Source organism: Diospyros lotus, unplaced genomic scaffold, assembly GCF_014633365.1.
Source record: "Diospyros lotus cultivar Yz01 unplaced genomic scaffold, ASM1463336v1 superscaf1, whole genome shotgun sequence".
Classification (NCBI taxonomy): Eukaryota; Viridiplantae; Streptophyta; class Magnoliopsida; order Ericales; family Ebenaceae; genus Diospyros; species Diospyros lotus.
Window position 1 is genome coordinate 1,403,242 of NW_026267104.1, and position 23,214 is coordinate 1,426,455.

At 33.4% G+C, this 23,214-nt stretch overlaps 1 protein-coding gene and 1 long non-coding RNA gene across 6 annotated transcripts; one reads left to right on the forward strand and one right to left on the reverse strand.

The window, feature by feature from the left end:
- Positions 1-2,283, forward strand: LOC127793253 (transcription factor DICHOTOMA-like). 3 transcript variants are annotated; one of them, XM_052324091.1, is made up of 3 exons: positions 1-149; positions 422-1,432; positions 1,795-2,283. In XM_052324091.1, the coding sequence occupies exons 2-3, from the start codon at positions 563-565 to the stop codon at positions 1,861-1,863; spliced, it is 939 nt and encodes a 312-aa protein (XP_052180051.1). In that variant the 5' UTR covers positions 1-149; positions 422-562; the 3' UTR covers positions 1,864-2,283. The 3 variants fall into 3 exon arrangements, with proteins under 3 accessions (XP_052180051.1, XP_052180050.1, XP_052180049.1); XM_052324090.1 differs by having other exon boundaries at positions 96-243; XM_052324089.1 differs by lacking the exon at positions 1-149 and adding an exon at positions 195-342.
- Positions 2,284-6,933: 4,650 nt separating this feature from the next.
- On the reverse strand, positions 6,934-22,693 carry LOC127793254 (uncharacterized). 3 transcript variants are annotated; one of them, XR_008021288.1, is made up of 7 exons: positions 22,515-22,693; positions 21,550-21,688; positions 21,192-21,251; positions 20,751-20,837; positions 15,971-16,073; positions 12,869-12,988; positions 6,934-7,436 (listed from the first exon to the last, which is right to left on the reverse strand). It is a non-coding gene; the product is annotated as an uncharacterized LOC127793254 (long non-coding RNA). The 3 variants fall into 3 exon arrangements; XR_008021286.1 differs by lacking the exon at positions 6,934-7,436 and adding an exon at positions 8,555-9,194; XR_008021285.1 differs by lacking the exon at positions 6,934-7,436 and having other exon boundaries at positions 9,206-12,988.
- Between the last annotated feature and the right edge of the window lie 521 nt (positions 22,694-23,214).

Consider the following 23,214-nt stretch of genomic DNA (forward strand, 5'->3'; position numbering starts at 1 on the left):
ATTATCTCCATCCTTGCTCGTCACAACACAAGAACTACTACTACTATTACTGCAGAGAAGTCTCTCTAGTTTGAAACCCACAAAAAAGCTAAAGCCTCCGTGGCTGTCTTTCTCAAACTCTGGTTGTCATTTGCTTGACGGAGAGAGAGGTGAAGACACAGTGCCCTCTCTCTTTCTCTCAGGCACGCAACCAATTAATCCCCCATAACCAACACAAGTACAAGGTGTTTTAGGTTCAAATAGGTTGTCTTTCTCAAGCTTTTAGACCCAAAAAAAGGACTGTTTTTACTCTCAAAATCTCCATCTCTGATTGTGCAGCACATACACTTAACCTTGAAAAGGGTTAGAAATTGACACTTGGAGCTTCCAAAATCAGTCCTCTAAACTCTCAACTAAGTCTTTGTTTGTTACTCTCTTACAGGGCTGAAGTTGAAGCTATCTCAAGAGATGGTACGGAGCTCAAAATCTTAGGGTGCACCTGTCTTTCTCAACCTCTCTCTCTCTAGTCCCCACTATAGCTTCAAAGTTAAGCTACAGTTTCAAAGCCAACCATATAGATAATATGTTTTCTTCCAACAGCAATGGCTACTCTCTTCCTAATTCAGTCCATGAAATCAACCCCAATTACTTTTCTCCGTTCTTCCACTACGAAGACGACGTGGTCCTTCAGAACTTCCATGAGCTCTTCCTCCAGCCGGCCCTGACAGCAGACTGTGCCGCCGCCGGAACCGCCATGGCGGAGAAAGGAGAATGTGAAAAGCAGATTCTGAGAAAGAGATCTTCCAAGAAAGACCGCCACAGCAAGATCACCACGGCGCAAGGCCCGCGAGACCGGAGGATGAGATTGTCGCTTGAAGTTGCCCGGGAGTTCTTTAATCTGCAAGACATGCTGGGATTCGATAAAGCCAGCAAAACAGTCGAATGGTTGTTAACCAAGTCCAAGGGAGCCATCGAGGAGCTCACCGGAGGGATAAAGAAAAGCTTCAGCGACGGCGCAAACAGTGCATCCTCCACTTCTGAGTGTGAAGTTGTGTCCGGGACCAACACTTCTGTGGCCACTGGAGATGTCATGATCCAATCCCAAATCCATAAAGCCAAGCCGCCCTCGGCTTCTTCTGCCAAGGAAATCAAGAAGTCGGCCAGATCAGTGGCCCGCAAATCTGCATTTCACCCTCTTGCGAGAGAGTCTAGGGAGAAGGCGAGGGCGAGGGCAAGGGAAAGGACTAGAGAGAAGAATGAATCGAAATTTCCAGTGGAAGGGGTGAATCATGAAGTGAATGGCCGATTAGGGTCTTCTTGGAGCACTGATCCCTTCGAATATGGAGAAGAATCCGCTGCTCAAAGCCACAACATCAGCCCCTTCGACATTGAAGCGCTCAGTTCATCCATGATTTTCAACAACAATCTGCAAAGCAGTGGGATATCTGAAGAGGTAATAAGTTCTAAATTCAGTCAAAATAAAAGACAATTAGGACATCGAAACAGTGCAATAACATGGTAAGATCCTAATTCAATTACTTGTCTCTCCAAAAGGAAAATAAAACTGAATTATATAGGATATATATATATATATTTCAAAATAGTGCAATAACATGATCCATCTAGTAGTCATGTGTTAGAAATTTTATTTCTAGCAAAATTAGGCTTCCATTAATCGCACAAACACAATACAATTTTAGTGAGATATGGATAATTAATTATACTACTTGATAACGACCCACTCATCGGATAATGTGAAGCAAGTAATACCCAACTCAAAATATGCTGATCCTCACATGTATATATTGTTTGCAGCATCATTTCCCAGACTTCCAAGTTTATGGCAAGCCATGGGAGGCCTACAACAGTATAAATCTAAGCTAAGTAAGCCCATCACGATTACTTGTATCTTCTTTGTTGCTTTGAGAGGAGAAAAATCCGAAGAAGGCTCTAGATACATAATCTGCCTTTCTTTCCATTTGGGAAATATGTTCCAATAGATATGTATCTATTAATGAACATATACATATCCCTCTAATTTGTGAACTGAAGCTACTTTGTTGAGATGATTGTTATGTACCATTTAATTGTAAGTGAAAACTCCTATCTTTCTTGATGTGGAATCTCTCTTGTGCCCTTCTGAACCTTCTGTGGTTTAAAGAGACAACCAAGATAAGCCTAGCTAGGCCAAACAGAACTGGATAAATATAGTACTCTAGAGATACCGTACGGTGCAAACTATTAACAGCCACAGGCCTTCTGCTTGTTTCTTCATTCTTTTCTCTACTGCATATATATTGATGCAATTCACGACCGCATGAAAATGGAGTATGAAAATACAAGGTTGGAGATTTTCGTCATCAGCTCAGCTCATAGATTTATATAGTACAGTACTGCAAAGATCTAAGAAAAAGGCTAATTTTTAATGTAACAGCTGATCATCGATCAACTAACTAATTATACTTGTTCTTCCCACTTCTGGATCTGTGATATGCATAGGCAAATGAAAATCATGTCTAGATTAGCTAGGGACTGAAGGTAAGTCCAATTTTGGCTTTCAGAATGATGTACGACTCAAATCGATATTTCATGCTATAGTTGGCTATTGATGAATTATTTTCTTTGAAAAATTAAGCTTCAGAAGGAGCCAGTCATATATGAGAACTACGGTATATGAATGGAGAATCAGATTAGGTCCTCCAGTTCATAAACTATGCTATATACTCATTTAATTTTAAACATGTGATAATTCAAAAGTTAGCTAGGAAATATACTGTGCTTCATTCCAGAATAAGAGGTTTTTGTTTGTTGATTGCCCATATCTAGGAAATATCTTCTTCATTGTCTCATTGTTTAAACATTCTAGTTAAGTTGGGTACTCCAATACCATAGTTTCTATATAGGATAGATCAATGTTCAACCTGGTAAGGAAATAAATCATTTGTGGATGAAATATGTTTTTACAAATAATTTAGGGTCCAAAATAAATAATATGAATGATTTAGGGGATCTTCAATTGCATAGATTTCTCGTTCACATGCATACACAATATACTGATTCTATATATGCCTCGACAATTAAACCGTCGAGGGAATATATAGGTTCAAATGTACAAGAGTTTTATCCACAAAAGTTTTTCCAACCATTCTACGTGCATTTAGAACACTTTCACACCCAAAATCCAAGATGTTATCCCTGTAACTCCTTTCTCCCTTGATCTAGTTCTTCCTCTTTGTTTCATGTTTTCACCAAGTAAAAAATTAAAACACATGAGCAAATAACTTTAAGTATGCATGCTTGATGAAAATCACTGAAAGGGATTGAAGATAAAATCCCTTTTTCACTTTCAATTCATGCTTTCAAGTGAATTGATACATGGAGAGTGATTGATCTTACAAACTATATGTTGAGCTCATTTTATTTGGCGACAATAATTAAGGTTTGGAAGAAGCCAATCATGAAATGAAATAATATATACTTGCAATTTACAAAAATTCATATACAAAATTAAACTTTGTATTCAATACTATAAATTGAATACTTGATCTTAGAAGTATTAAATGTAATACCTTTTCTTCTTAATTCATTTTTTTGAGTTTTTTTTTAATTATTTGTTGGTAAGTTAAACAATACATTATTCTTAATGAAGTATTTTTATGCTTGTTTTCTACTTTTATACTTTTTATTTCTGTTCTTCCTACGAGCCCTTATTTCTTTCAAACTCGTAGAGATAAATATTGTATTCAGATAACATAGATTAATGAGTTAATGATTGAGATTAATTTGGCATCAATCATGTCCTTTTTCATTACCTATACATACATAAATAAACAGTTTTTTTTGCTTGGTCATATTAATAAACAATTATTCTACTATACAACCCAACTTTTGTATAACTGGATGTTAATGAATAAAAAATAAATCTCAATCTCAAACAGGTGTTCCCTAATCAAGTGCTCTGCATGCACGAATATTATATATTTTCATGAACATGCTAAACCTGTAGCCATCTGCATTTTGGTTCTATTCCCTTATCCCAAAAAGGTTTTCTACTTTTGGTTGGGTTTTAGTAGAGAAGATTGTGAAGTAATTCAAACTTTCAACATCTTAACCATGCCTGATCATTAATCATAATACCTAATTTAATGTAACAAGTATTTCTCTCTACAGTTCTCATCAGTTAGGTGGAGAATTAATGAGAATATGCCAATAAAATTGAGAAACAATCCAGAACACAGTGCTGTTGCAGCCATGGCATAATGATAGCAAATCCTCGGTTAAGGATGGAAATTGACCGACAATCAATTAAATCAAATGCATTGATGAATATACATAATTTCAAGCTGTAAAATATAATGTTTAGCAAAGGGTTAACAAACTTTTGGATTCATGAAATGTAATGAGATCTTCAGATAACTAACTATGCACTCAGAGAACCCCTAAACCATATAATTTGTAATGAAACTTCATGCAAACAGGAAATCTTTCAATGCTCAGAATATACCCTTTTTAAAAAAAAAAAAAAAAAATTCTAACCACAGAGCCAGAAAGCACAGCAACTGATGATTTTCTTAAGCAAAGAAGGAAGATGTGTTCGTTGTTTATTGCATTCCTCATATTTGGGAAACACATTAATTTTTCTTAAAGAATTCTCATAATCATTGAGAGAAATAATTGTGGGATCTGGTTTTGTATACCTTTTAATTCTCTTTCATTCAATAAGAACATAAGATTACCACAAAGAGCAAATTTACTGAAAAGCAAAGGCATGAAGGGAGCATTGAAACAAGTTACCAGCTTTCTCTAAATGGAAGGCCCTTTCTATACGCCGATGGTCGATCCCCTTCTGCAAGAATGTGAAAACAAGAAAGGAGAAAGTTGAGCAAATGACATAATAGAGTTGGAACAAACAAAAACCATCACCTCCGAAATTTTGAATAGTATTTTCACAATTTTGAGCTTTAATTAAGTCCAAATATGTAAAAGATTAAAAGATTACAGAAAGGTTTATGGAAAGAAAAATGCTTCTTGATCATGTATAAGAATGGGAATTGAAATGGTTCAATTTGTGTATAATAGGAATATCTGTAATAAGAAAAAATAAAATAAAATTCATCCATTAGACAAAAAGGGGATTACAAAAGGGAAGCACAGCTTCCTCTGTTCACAGAAGCCAGTGTTATAGTAATTTTTATAGTAATTTGCAGGTTCTTGATGTACTCATAGGATTGTTTTGATAAAAAAAAAAAAGCATGTTCTATGAATGATCAAATGAACTTTCCAAGGTTGTAGCCCCAAGGGCATAGCTCATCTGGCAAAAGAAGATCCCACCTGCTCTGTAGTGTTGTTCTCTGGGCCCGCAATTGGTCGAGGGATCGAGCACTGGCCACGACGTGACATATCCTGATTTACCTCTCTAGTGTAGATTTTGGGGCGGGGAGGTTAGAGACGCCAGTGATGGGTTGTAGTTCCCCCTCCAAAAAAAAAGCTTTCCAAAGTTATATGTTTGAATTTTCACCTATATATGATAATATTTTGAAAAAAAAATTATTTTTTTAAATGATCGTTCGAGACATGGGGTGATTAGATGAAATACCCAATCTAACCTAACTTCCTCTGAAAAGAAGTGCTGGCTAGTCAGCGAGGAATGCATTATAGTTTTCTGTTTTTTGTTTTCTAATTTATTTATTTAGAAGAGGTGACCCTTTTCATCACCATTCAAGTAATGTTGGTTAAAATGTGAAAAATCAATGGAAAAGTGTGCTTTGGATGCTGGTTACAAAAGTGAAAAGTTGCAGACTAACTCATCACTAACTAAAGATGAAAATACAGAAAGTTGGAACGATTTCCTAATAGGATATAGATCTCATGTAATTATAGTTAATGCACTAATATACTAATCATGTTTGTACATTTTTCTCTGAGTTTTCCGATCACTATCCTTTGAACAAATGTCATGTAAAAGGTTCATTGGAAAAAAAATCAAAACAAAATACAATAAAATAGACTTTTGAACAAAGGTGAGTTTTGCAAAGATATATCAGTTTTTTAGGCACTCATTAAACATGTATAAAGGCCCTGTATTTGTGTACAAGTTCTTAGAAAGGGAAATATTAAAACAAAAGGATTTTTCAATTTTACTTAGAAAAATAAAAATAAATTCATATGAATAACTAAATATAAGTATATTGTTGTTGTGTGGTGTATGCTTCTTAATAAATTGTCACATTTCGAAAACATTATTTATTTGGGAAAACATATCCTATACACAATCACAATAATTCAATTATATAATATCCAGATTATTAGTGTGGTTAACAAGAATCAAATTGGGGTTGGATTTCACAAACCTTAGTCAAACCCTAACGGAGAGAGTCCAATACCAACTAGATATATCGTGAAGACTAATAATTTTTCTAAATTATCTTCATAGGTATAACACTTCCCACTTCTCCCCTCCCAATTTATATGGTTCTTGATGTTCATTTTGTTGTTATGGAAGCCATTTCACTTTTTGGGTAGTCATTGTCTCTTTCAAAGAATGCTAAGACCACCGTATATTACTTTCATTCTTATTTCAAGACTCTTTAGATATTTTACATAATTTCTTTTTCATGAACTATATTAGTTATAGGCTCTAAATCATCAATCTATATGATAGTCAGCTAGCGTAGATGGAGACTTAATCACTCTCAAAATCGAACAATTAATCATTTGTACCATACCTAATACTTAAATGCAAGCAAATGAGGCAAGTCTTTAACTAGCATATATGATGGAAGGTCAAGTCTTTTAGCATCCTAGCTTGCTAGAGATGTTTGTAAACCACCTAATCAATGCCAAATTGAACCTCCAATAGAATCAAAACCATTGCTATAGTGGCTTGAATTTTGTGCTTGAAAATGATGAGCAATAAAGTATTACAGGAAGGCTGAGAGGTCCACAATGTCTGAGGAAATCCTATACTTGTAGGTATAATAATCCTCGTGTCTCTTAAGCATTTCCAAGTGACGTGAAGGCTAAAAGCAATTGTGACTTAGAAGTGCTTCGAGGAGGGTATGGTGACATTGCAACTTCATTGAATGAAAACTACTCTTGATTTGACACCACCCTTTATTTATTATCTGTTTTAAATTTAGATTAAAAAAATAAGAGAGAGAAGGGTGACGCTATATAATTGATAATTATTATAAAATTTGTCGAATTAAATAAACATAAATTTTATACAAATTTAACATAACAAAATGAAAACTTAGATAAATTAAGGAGAAGAGTGACGCTATGTAATTGACAGTTACTATAAAATTTACTTGACAAGTTACGGTTGTTTCGGGTAATTTGTGACAATTACCAGAAATGAGAGTTTGATTGATGGTAGAATTTTGGGGCATAATGGGAATGGACTCACCACCCTTTAGTTTTCTCTGAATGTGAAATCCCCAATTAGAAGAAAGAGACTGCATGTCAAGTCAAAGTGGTTAAATTCCAGAGATAGAGACAAATGCAGCTAAACACAGACTAATTCTATTCTTCAATCGGCATTAAAAGGAACCAAATAAAATTACACAAAAGGGGTATGAAGGTTTAGTATGATTCTTTCACAAAATCATAATACTAAAAAAATGAAATTATAAGTCAAAAATATCGAAAAAGGTTAGCACTGTGTATCTAATTAATACAAATATATAATATACTGACACAAAAATGTCACACCAAGCGTTATTCCTAAAGGTCCAAATAACATTTCTAAATTAATTAATAGGAATTAACAGGCCACTTAATCATCTTACAAATACTATTATGTATCTTGTTTACGTAAATTTAGTATTTAATGAGATTATCGAAATAAAAAATAACATGATATTTTCTTTCTTTCTTTCTTTTTTTGGCTTGATAATAAACTATCAAACAAAATCAAAGGCGAACCTCAAACCCCTTCGAGCTTCGTTCTCAAGGAGAAAAAAAAATATATTTTTTGTTTTTATACAAGCACGATATTTTTATTATATTATAATTTAATATTTAATTTTTTATTAATTAATTAAATAATTTAAAACACTATACATTTTTCATTAATAAATAAAATTTATTAAATTACTCATAAATAATATTAATTAAGAGAACAAACTTTAAATCAAAATTACAGAATCACTAAAATGGCAAACCCAACTATACACAACATAATGAGTGACCTTACAAATTAGGTAAAATCCAATTACAAATCAATAAAATTGGGTCACACAACCTCTATTATTTTATTAAAAATATTATTTAATTACTTAAATTTGATATTTTATATTAATATGACATAAAATCAACACAAGACATTAATATGTATAAAATTATAAATGCCAAATTTAAGTGTTCAAATAATATTTTGGTTGAGATTATTCCACGCATTGGCGGGTCTCTTTATTCATTGCTTGATTTATTTTAATAAGGAAAAAATAAAAAGCTTGGGTTAAATTTTATTGCTTAATTAAATCATTGCTTATAAAAAAAGAAAAAAATCGAAGTGGAGTATGACCAAAAGTTAGGCGCGAATGGATTTGTTGTTGCCTAATTAAATCACTGTTTATTTTTAAGGTACTCTTTAATTTTTTTATTTTATCACCCTGTTAAATATTATTTTTATCTTCATTTTTTCTAAAAATCTAAAGATTAAACCCATAATTTAACTCATGTACTTTGACATTTTTTTTCGTATGATAACTCAAACTTTTTATTATTTCAATTATACTCTTATATTATGTATTTTTGAATCAATTATATACCTCGTTGAATTAAGTTAAAGCGTGCAATACACGCGTACTGATAAATAAATAACTAAGAAGTGAAAAGCTAAAAACTAGAAACGCACCTAGACAAAACTTCAGCGATTGGATATAGCTATAAGCATAGGCGACGACACTACTTGGTGTTTCCATTAACCTTTGCTTTTGGTACTGAAAGAGGAAAAACAACATTTCTACGAGCAAGAAAGTCGATTCTAGTTGTTTCACACACCTAAGTAGCCACCATCGGGTCTCTTCTCCAATGAATCTTCCATCCACCACCAAATTTGTCCCGCCACCACCACAACCCCTCACCACTCGTGTTATTCGCCTCCGACAATGGCAAGTTTGTCGCCAAAATCCATGTGCTTGCTCCACCGAAGAATGATATCTTCTTCTATAAGTCATCAATCGAGCTCAAGCGCATTGACAATGTGAGTTCTTTGTCAAGTGGGCGAAGTGTGCAATTGACACGAAAATATATAGTTTAGGAGTATAATTGAAATAACGAAAAATTCAAATTATCACATGAAAAAAAAGTTTAACCTACAGGGTTTTAATTTTTGATTTTGATTTGACCGATCTAAAACTTAAAACATACTAATTATCATCAAATAAATCTTAATATAAAACCTTTTATATTTTTTACTTGCAAATATAGAAGGCGTGCTACACTTTTAGTTATGAAATAATACCAACAATGAAAATTTAAATATAAACATTAATGGGTAATGAAGAAAACCTAAGAGTAATTGTATTATTATCAATTCTATTATGTAAGTAAATGTCAGATTTAGTGATATTAATTGTATGCCTTTTTTTATATTTAAAAATAATTTTTATTTAATTTATTTTAAAACACACAATAATCAAAGAAATTATTTAGACTTCTAACCTTAGTTTATAATCTTTTTAATCACAATATTACATCAAGATCTTCATCTATAAAAGACTAAACATATCACGATAATTTGACACTAAAATATCCTGATATATTGTAAAATTTTGTTGACCCTATTCACTCTCTCCCCTATCTTTCTTCTTTCCTTCCTCTAGCAATTGACTCTTTCGTCGTCGCCTCACCTTTTGTTGTTGTATCTTCCCTCTCACTGTCATTGCACAAAGGAAGGGGTGTATAGTGGTGGCGAGAGGGAGGATGCAACAACGAGACATGGTTGCTGGAGCAAGGGAAGGGCGATTGTGCACTTTTGCAATTAAGTGAGGATATTTTTATCATTTAAATTTTACTTTCTGTCAACATGTATATCAACTTCTATGTACAAGTAGTAAAATCCAAAAAAAATTCTCAAAAGGGTACAAAATGTTTGTTTACAATTAGAGTTTTAAATTTTTGCATTAAGTTTCTGTTGAAATTTATAAAAGCAATCTAATGTTTGAGCTTAACATCCTAAATAAATTTAAAAACAATCACACAAAATGTTGATTCATAAATTAATTATTTTTATACTGCTTTGCATATATTTTAATTTTTTACTTAATATTTACAATTATTTGTGAAAATGCATACAACAAATTAGAAAATGAAAAACACAACACAGCAACGCCCTTTTCAGTTTCCATGTACCTTGTTCCCTTTTTGTAAAAAACAACAAAGAAATGGAAGGTACTCTAACAGATCCAAAAATGCTTTGATTTAATTCCTAAGGCAGTTTATATATATGAGTATAAAGAAGAATCCTTTAAGGCGGCTGAACCTTAAAAGGGTTACTAAAACTTAGAAATAACGCCAAAGAGAGTTAAGGAAGGCCAAGCAAAGTTGATGAAATTTCCCCAAAATTCCTTGCTTTCTGAGATAAAATTCCCTGATTATCGGATAGATATAAATATATATATATACATATATATATATATAGAGAGAGAGAGAGAGAGAGAGAGAGAGGTGCAGGCATCGAAACAGAAGAAATGTATTTTGATGCTGATTTCTGTATTTGAGAAACTGAACAATGTTCCCAGAATGATGAAATAAACTGAAGCCACAATTTGTACTTTCTTAATTTGCAGAAGGGGACAGTTAACCCTAACCCTAATGATACTTTCCAGATCCAAATTAAACAGCTTCGTTCAAGCCTCCAAAGAAAACCAGCAATTCGGGCGACTTGGGCATGGTGGGGACCTTTTTGAAGGGTAACTAATTAGTTTTCCGGGGTCGCTATCTAAGTGGTGATTTCAGACTAGGGCTTAGACCTATGGGCAAGGCCGAGGCTCACTGGGCATTCCACATTCATAAAGAGGAAAAGATCATTAAATTTTTCCTCAGCCAATCGAGCTTCTTTCCCTCTCTCTGCGCGGGGATTCTCCATTCGTCTGCACCCAATAATTTCTTACAAGCGAAAACCCTAGTTATAGAAAGATGCACTGAACGAGAGAGAGACAGAGAAGATTGTGATCTAGGGCAATAAAAACCCAATAATTACTCCTTTGAAAGGGCTGCACCCTCCAGATGCTTTAGGGTTTTTAAACCATCGGTTTCCCTCTCCAGATCTTGTATGGATACTCATACCGAGAAAAGAAAAATTGTAGAGAATAAAACGTCCTTGTAACTAAACCCTAAATAAATTGATCTAATTGGTCACCCATAAAAACTTCAAAAGGTTCAACCTTTTACAGAAACCATCCACTCAATCTCAGCATGCTCTACAAGGATAAGTTCTAGAGCGAGAGAGAGAGAGAGAGAGAGGCTGTCATCATCCTCCCCAAGAAGATGCGAGGGGTTTGCTTCTCCTATGAAACCCCACCACCATTCACCATTACAAGACACACAGTAATATGAAAGACAGCTAAAAGATAAAGCAAGGAAAAAGACCACCAGGAGATATTTACTAGGAACCAAAAATAAAAAACCACAGTAAGCTACATAGAGAGCGTGGAGTGTCATGGCATCCATAATGTCAATAAACATTTAAAAGTCGGACTGACAATATAAATTAATTCTAAAAAACTATTGTGACAAAATTTTAGGTCGAATGTCCATCCCCACCCAACCCTTCAGCAGCAGAAACAGTGAAAAAAACAAATTAAAATTGTGTTTTAACCCAAGGGTTTAATGATTGCTCAAATTTCTGGTGTGGAGTGGCAAACACCCAAAACAGTACTCTTGGCCACTGAGTACTGTCTCACCCAAGGGACAAGCTGTCATGTGTTTCGTTTTCTATCTGAGGCAGAGCAGCAAGGACAACTCCTTTGCGCTTGAATGTGACATAGTGCAAAAAAATATAATTGCAACCATGCCCGGCTTTGTGTGCTATGTTCAATGTTTATGCACCCCATTTCAAACTATCCTTATCCTCTCTCTCTCTCTCTCTGCCCATCTGCCATTTGTAACTCCTTTTGTGGAGGACCACACAAAAACTCTAGTCATTAACAAATTAGTATGAAAGCAACAAGTTGCTATAAGACAATCATCAATATATATACACACACGCATACATGGAAGGGCTAAGGTTAGTAATTAAAGCAACAAGTACACGCCCAACTTATATAATAGTGTTCATGTTCATGCACCCAACTAGTGGCTGTCAATGCCTTAGTTATTAGATATTTACCAAATTGTTCCAACTTTTTACCATACATATGTATATATAAATGTGTACCACAGGATTGCACTTGCACTTTCATAGTCTCATCAGCAGTTACATCATAATGGCTTATTCACTTGGGATGCATTTCCTGAAGGATAAGTGATCTCTCAACTAGCCACAATTTTAGTGAGCTTAATTAATCGTATAAATAACATTAATTTGGCAGAAATTATTATTTTTAGTAATTAGTCGTTTCTAATCTATCGTTGTAGTGCAATCCACGAGCAAACCAAAGGAAAAAAAAGAAAAAAAAAAATACTATTAGCTTGACTTCTATCTCTGTTCTAACCCTAATGCGGAGAAGGATAGCCATGCAAGGAGATTTTGTACAGTTGGTGACAAAATCTTGTTGAGAAGCTCATAGTTTATATTTTTCACTACCTAATTAATAAAAGCCAAAACATGAGAAGAATGGAAAAAGTTTTTCAAATTTATAGTCAATATATAGTTTCTATATTAAATCTAAAGAAAGCTGAATATTAGATTAATTTAGAAGCTGAGTTTCAATAGAATTACCTCCACAAATTTAGGTTCAAGCTGATGCAAGTTTAATGGAAACTGCATTGAGACACTGCAATGAAAAACTGCTGCTTCCAAGTAATGATATCTTGGTCTCTACTTCCCAGTCCACAAGCTCTTATAGAAGCAAATGTAGAGAAGAGAAAGAAGAAAAGAGGAGAGAAGAGAAGCAAGCCATTGTAAGTTCATAATTAGACAATAAGAGCAAAGTACCAAGCAGGTCATTGGAGACACAGTACAGGAAGTCACAATTAATGGCTTCTAGAAGGGAATTAATCGAAGATTAGACCGTCAAAACTACACAAGGATATTAACTTGCAAGTCGAAACCCAACAAAAATGCAAAACCTGTATAATAGAGAACTCACTAGAAACAGGTCCCCATGCATGTATATATGCTAAAAGAAGAGAGTACTTCATAGAGATTTTGGGAGAAAAAACAAAATTTATAACACATACTAAGTACTGGATTTGTGCAAATCCCCATGGTTTCTTGCAGGAATACGCAGTTCCAGGGCAGTGATCATCGACAAACGATAGCTCTAAACGACTTACGGAGTGCAATCAGCAGCATTTGCAAAGGCAACTTAATTCTGAGAACCAGAAGGGCTCGCTTGAATCATATTGAATTATTTGCCTTTACTAGGCAAAGGGCACATTCTTCTTCTAGCCATGTAGATTCAGAGCCAAATTGTAATTGGGTTTGCCTCGTGCCTATATAAGCTAGTTTGATAAGATTGATGACTACACAACAAAGTGCAAGTTCTCCAATGGGTCCGTGTCTGTTCTTGCCTAATAATACCACAAGTTACATCCCAGAAATGTCTCGTACGGCTCTCCTTTTCAAAAGAATGGCACAAAAACTCTACCCTGTTGCGCTTGCAAAGGCTATTTAATTAGATAAATCCACTAATCAACTCAACATCAAATAGTACAACATTGGATTACCTACTTGGATCACCTTTTAAGGTCCTAATTAACATTTCAGTGAAGATGCAAAGAATTAAACCTCCCTGAAGAAGTTAAAAACAGATAGCCAGTTGAAAAAGAACCTACACATAGGCCAAAAGTTAAAATCATGTGGGTTAAGAGCAGGTTAATTTGAGAAGCTCCAGATAGATCTCCTTTCAAACCCAAATCCAAGAAGCTCTATACAACAATCCCTTTCCGCCCTTCTCCTCGAGCATGCCTAAGCTACTTATACTTCCTTTAGATCAACACAAGTATCCGGAATTCAGCCAAGGGTAGGCTAAGAGTATAGTATATCTCACATTTTAACAGATAATGGGAATCAGAGTTCAAACTGTATGTAGAGGATTGACTAGAAGCCAACCATATATGCCACCTGAGTTATAGCAAGTTCAAAATATGCTTGCCCCAACATCTGAAATGCCACAAGCATACTAGTTAATTACACCATACACATTTCAAACAAATCCTATGATCGACAAAGGAGACGGTGACACAGTATAATCATGGAAAACATCATCTAGCTAGCTAGGTCATAGAATCTAACAATTTCCATTTCCTTGGGACCCTATTCCCATACCCAACGAGCTTCATCTCTTAGAAGTAACCAGTCAGCAGAAATGGAATCAGGGAATAAAAGGTCTCAACGATCAGACATTCATAAAGAACATAACTAGCTAGTTGATAAATTCTATCCAGATTTGGGGAAGAGGAGAAACATGCTCTCTTTTTTTTAGAAAAACCCTAGTTATTGGTGATTCCATTGTAATATCTTTTGTTAGATTGAACTTGTATAAACTCTGGGATTTTCAGAGTATCCCATATCTGATATCAGGTGGGAATGAGAAATCAAAGGGATTGCTATCTATAAATAGACACCTCACTAAGAATGACGCAACGTGTAGCGTGTGTGTAAAAAAATACACCAAAATAAACCCTTGAAAGAGCAAACTTCAATGGTCGAAACTTGGCTTTCAAGAAGACGCAAAAACAAGACTGTTTTGCTAAGAAAACCCAAATAGGCAGCTGAAATTTGATTGAGAAAAACTTGATTACAAACTTTAGATTCTAGGCATATTTATAGTATTTGGCTAATCCAAATCCATATAATATTTGTAAACAAAATCCAACTAGAATCTTAATAGAAATAAATCATAATCAAACATGAAATAGAATCCTAAATCAAGTGAAATCCTAAAATATATGAAGTATTAAAATATTGTTTTGGTGCTACTATTCTAGCGTGGTCGGCTCGGCCTTGGTTTGGGCCAGGTCTTGATCAAAGTCCACATCATTCAGTGTTAAAGGTTATTTAGGAGTGGTATATCAGAATATTGCATGCAGTTTTTTCATTCAAAAACTTCAACTTAAGCGATCAGTTATTATCCTTTGTCTTGGGGATTATAGGCATATTTCTATGGAAAGATCGAACCATGTTTCATTAAGAACATTGCATTACTAAGTGGAGATTTGGTGCGATTCCATGAGTTGGGGATCAACTCATTGGATATGTCTTTAGCGTGTTTCCTCAATTTGGAATAAAAAAGAAGGAAAAAAAGAAGTTTGCAGGATGGTTTTCTATGCACTCAATTGGTCTTTGTAGCTGCATAAATGAGATTATCTTCAATAGGAGAAGTGAAGATTTAGATTAAGATCTCATCAAAATTCACAAGGCACATGAAGTCAAAATGGAGTGTTCCATCTGTCAATGGAACTTTTATAATCTCTCTGAGTTTTGTGCCCATAATGTGATAATAAATTCAACAAATCTCGGTGTTGTGTCGTGGCTTGACTTACAAATCAAAGCAATAGGTAGAAATGTAGACTTCATAGGCCGATTTAGTTCTCTGCCCAATTAGTTAGGTCAAGGACATATTGTGCTATAAATTAGAATCTAACTTAGCTATCGTATTTAGGCTTCGATACATTTGCCATATATTATCGTTCTTACACACTCTTTAATAAAAATCTTGTCCTCTTAAAAGGGTTAATTATGATCTATAAATAAACATCTTTTTTATTTATTGACTGAACATAATAATGTCAGGAACATATTCATCAAACCTAATTACCCAGAAGAATTATGATCAAACATAAAGTAAGGAAGACAGAGAGTTTCTTCAATTGGTACCTTAAATCCACTAGAAGTATAGAAGCCATATAGCTGCATCCTTATGGCTCAAATTCCTCGTTCCTAGTAAGTTAGTAACATCATCTTCCCATCTTCCATCTGTCTGCATATGTCAAGTAGCATCAATTACTCATAAATTAAATCAAATAAAATAAAGGTAAATTAGGAACCTTTTCCTCTTTATATTTTGAAAGAAAAACACATAATGCCTTTATATGTCCTTCACATACCAATTTTAATTAAAAAATGGTTAAACTAATTAACATTTCTTAAACTGTAAAATATTATACAAATTACTAATATTTTCTTGTTTAATAAGTCTTTGCTTGCATCAACTGTGATCTTATTTTGACTCAAATCACTTATAAAACCACAAACCCTCATGAAAGATATTTATATTAATTTAAAATTATTAAAAAAAATTAAATAATATACTTAAAACATATTAGTGTGAACCTAACATTTAATTCATAAAAATTATTAATAAAGTTAAATAATATACTCAAAACATGTTAACGTAAACTTTAACACCCAAAGGGATTGAGTCTCTATCCCTAAGCAATAAAGCCGTGTGTTTCTATCTAATTCAAATTTAAGAAATAATTTAACAAATTTAATTTTTAAATTTCAATCCCAAAAGATCCACAATAAATTTGGGAGAATCACTATTCTAATTCAACCCAACAAATCATTCATCAGGCAATAACTATTGAGCTGAGAAATCAGGAAGATAACTATGAGTATCCTGTCTCACTCAATTTATACAAGGAGCAAGACCTCCACAAGTAAAAGCATATTATTTATCTTGTTTACTATACTCTTACTAATATTTCATATGAACTTATTAGACGTTAAAAAAAAAATTAAAAAATCAAATCACGTCCCTTTTTACAAATATTAATCTCAAAAAAGACTTTAATAACCAACCCCAACCCATCATCAGTTTTAACAATATTATTCCTACTAATTAATCTCTTTACACACACTTCTTTTCACTAATGAAGCATCAGCTTTAACGCTTACCTTTCACTAAAGGTTACACAGGAACCCTGAAAATTTATAATTAATAATATTATATAAATAAATATTATATTTTAAAATTACAAAATCATGTTAATAAAATATATCGACTTCTAAACAGTAATTGATTTATTAGCTAATTCCATCACTGAGACTCATTTTATTACAATTATCAAACACTCTAAACTGTCCGGATAGAAGCCTGAAGATGCCAAAGAGACAAGAACAGATGAATCAACAGAAAGGCTGCAACTTTTATAATGATCGGCGGAAGGCTCATTGCAGTCATATTTGTGAAGGACTTGATCAGATATAACGGTACGAATTACAGTTTTCTGATGAAAAATCCTCGTCATATGATTCCTTCGTTGTACTGCAAGCTGCTTCTGTTACTCCACAGAAGAAGACAATTTCCAAGGCTTTCTTGCTTCTTCTAATTTTATTTTTTTTTGGGTTCTCTTTTATTGTTTTTTAATGAAAAGATAAGTTAAATATCACATAAAATTTCTCTTTTACCGTTCCCTTATTTAAGAGGTTAGGTTCAATATGTGAAAAGTACTAACTTAAGTAGTTATAATATATAATCTTATAATTAAGAGACAAAGACATTCTCAAATAAATTCAAACATGAAACCTCTCGACTAAGTACTAAATGCTTAAACTTGACTTCACAATCCTTGCCTCATATCAAGAGAGAGAGGGGAGCTCCACAAATAAATAAAAGTTACAAATTGATAGGTACGAGAGAATATCAAAGAGAGTTTTGCATGTAAATGAAATCAAATTTTACCATTACTTTGTACAAGAGGTGATGTTCAAAGAGTTACTAATTATAGTTATAAATGAAAAGTACTAACTTAATTAATAATAATATGAAATTATGTAACTGACAAGTAAAGACATTTTTAAATATATTCGAATACGAGACCTCTCAATTAAGTACTAAACGCTCAAATTTTATTTTATAATTATTTTCTCATGTCAAGAGAGGAAACGAGACTCCACAAATAAACAAATTAATCATTAGGAGAGAAATAAAACTCAAAGACACCACGGATGTACATCACTCTTTCCCGTTAACAATCGCACTTACCATTTCTATTATACAATTAATGCATCTTTTAAATTGTATACGAAGGAAACGCCCTTAATTGTATGACAGAGTATCGTTGTATACCCTAACATTTTATTTTATGAATATACAAAAAAGTGGGGGTATATAAATAGACTGTAGGAAGCCGAGTCTGAGCAGAAGCAAGGAGCCTACATTTTTGACTTTTGAGAGGAAGAGCGAGAGAAGACAGCAGAGGGGGCTTTGGGGTATCCAAATCACAATACGTCAGGCAAAGGGACAAAACAAAGCACCCTGCATCGTCATTTTGGGGCTGCCACTGCCACTGGGACTGGGACCCACCACAGATCTCCATTGCACTTAAACAACTGTGCTGTGGACCTTATCCCTTCCCGGGATAGAATTCATCATTATTATATTAATATATATATAATCATATTATGTGTGTGTATATATATATATATAGAGAGAGAGAGAGAGAGAGAGAGAGAGAGATCCCATAATTGAGTGGAAGGTCGAAGGCCACGCGTGCAGATTTGGCAATCTATTGGGCACCACATCTTCTGCTGCGACCAGTAGTTCAAGGTTGCAGCTTGTGGACAAGACCATCTTGTTCTCTTCTGAAGGTACTACTAGAATCGCATGTATCTGAATTAATATAAATTGAAATTAAAATTCAGAAACAGCGATTGGTTGTGAATTTGTTCAAGTGATGGGAGGTACAGAGGCTGAACATCCCTTCATTAACTTTTTTGATGGTTTTGCTCAGATTGGCAAAAAAGTGATTTTTTCTTTTAAGATTAAATTTATAATTAAAAATAACACTAACATTATTGTTTTTAAAAAATTGGTGGTTGTGTGTGATGGATGGTGCATCCTAATAGTTTCCTTATATTTTCTTTTGATTAAAAGAGTATTTTGCTTTCAAATATATTAGCAGCTAATGAAAATGTTAATTTGGATTGGGAGATTGGATTTTTTTTAAATAATATTATTATTTTTCCTTAATAAATATATACCGTGTGAACAATTAAAAAATAAAACGTTTAGCTTTTAATGTGTAAAATATCAAAATTCAATATCTTAACTATTAAATATTATTACTTTAAATTCTTATCGTAACAGAATATTAATTGGTGTAGGAACGCGCTCGTTTTCACGAGTGATACACTATGTGAATGACCAGTTGAGATATAAAATATTGACATTTCTATACACTAGTGATCAAACGTCATATGTTTTAATTGTTAAAAAACACAATACACCAGCAGGACTGGTTGAAGGGGTAGGTTGGTGAGACAATTACTTAGGGTCCAACCCCTTTAGCTTAATAAATAATTATTTTACTTTATTAATTTTTAATTTTTCATTAAGGGGTTGGGCCCCTAAATTAATGATAACTTAGAGCCCCCTAAACCCTTGAGCCGATCCTACACACCAGTCAACCTATTCAAATGCTCTCAACTGATCATCCACGTACCGTGTTACTTATGAAAACAAACACATTCATACACACATTAACATTCCATCGTGATAAGGACTTAAACTAATAATTTTTAATAATTAAGATACTGAATTTTGATATTTTGCACATCAAATACTAAATATCATATTTTTTAATTGTCGGGAGGATCGCATGTATTAAGCCAATTATTTAAGTTATAAGTTTAGAATCAAAATTACCTTATTTTTGTCAATTTAACATTCGCGTTATCTAAGCTTGCGTTGGTCAACTACTGAAACTTTGTTAAGTGCTAAGACATGTAGTGATGGACGATGCCACTGTTGAATTGTGGGAAGTGTCGGGTCGGGCCGGGTCTTTACCGAAGAAAAACTCTCCTATTGGAGCTATATATATATATAAATATTCTAAGCTTGGGAAAGACTAGCTAACTGAATCAAAGGGTTTTCACTGGTTGAATTGGGAGGGGTCTTATTTGAACAAAGTTGAGATATTATTATTGGATGTTAGATAAACCATTTTTATGACTATTACAGGTAACTTGTGTAACCATTCTTATGACTGACTATTTCAGATAACTTGTTACATCAACTCGAAGACGACTCTAATTAGATTAATTACTTGTGATGTAATAATTAAATTAACAATTAAACGACGCTAACTAACTAGATTAATTAGATATTATTCCATATATACCTATCCATTATTCACAATTAAATTGAATTTTAATGAGATCAAAAACCAATTTAAAGTAATAACAATACTCAAAATTATGGACACTCATCACACAAGAAAAATACAAAGTTGCTTCAACCATGACTAAAACAATTATAATGTACTCATAAAGCTTAAATCTTGCCAAAAAAAAAGTTCAACTTGTAACTCATAAATGCTCAAACAATTTTGCACAAAATTTGTTCTTTTATCATCATAGACTTATTTGTGTAACATCTTTCATTAAACTTCTATATATATATATATATAACCATGCATTCTGGGTAAAAGCTTCACCATTGAAGTGTTTATTTTTTTCTATAAGATATATTTTTTGTGGTTAATGCTATATTATGATGTAATATTATAATATACGACTGTCGTTTATGATTTTTTTTTTTTTTTATATAACACAAACCAAAATAAAACCTTAAATCATATTATCTAAAATTTAGCAACAAAACTAAATTATATGATGAACAAATTAAATGTTGAGATCAGTTGGCACTTACCTTGCATTTCAGACTTGAAACTGAATTCATTCCTCCAAGGGCGCCCAATAACCAAGACATTCTGAATTACATGGAGAATGAAAATCCCTAGAATATGATAAAAACAAGCATTTCAATCATGCATGAATCTTTAATGACTCTTATATATATATATATATATAGGCATTTAGTAGGGTTAGTAGGGTAACTAAGATGATACATACTGAATTTTTTATTTGGGAAAACATAAGCAGAATAATATATTTTTATATTATATCATAGTGTTCTTAGAGAAACAAAGTTTATATATTAAAGTAACATAAAAAAGGAAAAAAATGCAACGAAATGGCTCAAATTTTAGATGGATACTAGATGATTTTCCATGAAAGTAACCCATGTTTTGCTAGGGTAAATCTTCCATTTTTCTACAATAATACTTGAGAGTTTTAAGAAGTTGCTCACATGCAGTTCTCCATTGGCATTTGGCAAGGCTTCTTGGCCAGCTGCTTTGCAAGGATCATGCTGCCGGTAAATCACAATTTCATATTCATCATGGTGAGTAGTTTTACAAGCAGAGAAACTTCTAGAAAAATACAAGTTCTTCCAGGGTAGAACAAAACTGATCAGAGAGAGAGAGAGAGAGAGAGAGAGAGAGAGAATCATGAAGCTCAAGAATTCAGCATTGAGAAATTCACATTATAGAAGAGACAAGGGATATCACTGTATATGAATACAAAAGTGGTAAAAAGGAACCCAGTGGGAGGGGGAGAGAGAGAGAGAGAGAGATGGTCCAAAAATGGGTTCAGAACTTTTGACTAACCTGGAATATTTTCTGCAACATTCATTCCCATTCACATCCTAAATTCCCTCATTTTCCCGGAAACTTCCCCACCGAGAGGAAATAAGAGAATCCAGCAGAAAGAGAGACGGATTCTTCGTCATGGGAGAGAACATCATCACTTGCAAAGAGAGGCCAAAAGTAGGAAACATTAATACAACTGGGGAGCTTGCAGTGTAAATTCATTCAATCGTTCATTCATCGAAGGAAAGTTCAAACAAAAGTTGTTACTGTGGAAACAGAAAGCTACAAATCCGGAAAAGGAGATCATGGCAATAAATACCGTAAGGCTACTGATACTCACCGTACACAGCCACAGGAAGTCTATAATTCTATATCTAGTAATTCTGTACTATCTATCTTTTTCACTGCCCTTTTCTTCCCTGGAAAGTTATTGTTAATCTTAATTTGTGCATAATATGATTCGTGGGTATGTGTAAAAGTGTTGATGGACTTGATTAATGTGAAATCCAAGAGCTTTCCAGGGCAGATCTTTTAATTGTTGAAGGAGAATAAGATACTCTCACTTAACTTTTCACTTTTAGGTACAAACACTTTTCACTTTTAAGTACAAATTGCTGTTAATAAGGTATATCAATATACATACATATATATATATATGAATCATTTTATATAATATGTATATATTTATTTAGTAGCTAATAGTTAATAATTTTATGTTAATTGTAATTTTTTTACTTTATTTAAAAAATTAAAGCCACTGTGTGGAGCATTTTCTTCCAAAAGTGTTTCATGGTACTGGGCCGTGGGCACTCAGTATACTAGTTTTCGCATTCAAAGCTCAAGGCCTCAAACTAAAGGAATTTAATTTTGAAATGGTGTTCTGACTACTGAAAGTTTAATAATACCTACCAAAAGAAACCATATATATGTATATGTATATATGCCATATATAACTTTTCCAAGGAGCAAGTGAGAGTCCTTACCAGCTCCTAGCTAGGGTTAGCTCAACTGGGTCGTCCTCTCTTTGTGGAGATCACATCTTTTGACTCCACTGTTTAGCTCCCAGCAAACTTTCTCTGTTCTATATATATATATAGATATATAGGGGTTAAGTATTGAAAAGAAGAAGAAGAAGAAGCAAAGAAAAGGAGGGAATATCTGATCAGATATGGTGAAGTGAACTAAACTAGCCCCACTTGGTGAACTTTCTCTTGCTCATGTCTTCTTCTTTTTCCAAATCATTACAGTTTGCATAAACATATATATGTATGTATGGGGTCTGAATGGATGAGATGAGAAATGGTACTGATATATATATGTGTGTGTGTGTGTATGGCTCCTAGAAGCAGGGGGGGCGTGTTCAGGAGTCTAGGGCATGACTACTACTGACTCTTCCTTGAATTAAGGATGTCATGGTCCAATCCGCTCAACGGCGGCACCATCAATTGGACCATACCCCCATGCTAGCAATACATTAATATAATGTGACATAAAATAGGGTAAACAATACCTGGCATTCCGTAAGCTTAGCCAAATATATACAATGATTCTAAATTTTAAAAAATTATAATATAAAAATATCACAGTAATATATTTTTCTAAAAAATATATATTTAATAGAAAATTCTTTAATAATATCATATTGCCATGTAACTTTAATGGGTTGGGAAAATTTTAATTTGG

Bases quoted from the DNA above. Each gene is read 5' to 3' on its own strand.
- LOC127793253 (XM_052324091.1), top strand. From the start codon at position 563: ATGTTTTCTTCCAACAGCAATGGCTACTCTCTTCCTAATTCAGTCCAT. The intron at 1,433-1,794 runs GTAATAAGTTCT...TATTGTTTGCAG, and splicing joins GCAGTGGGATATCTGAAGAG to CATCATTTCCCAGACTTCCA.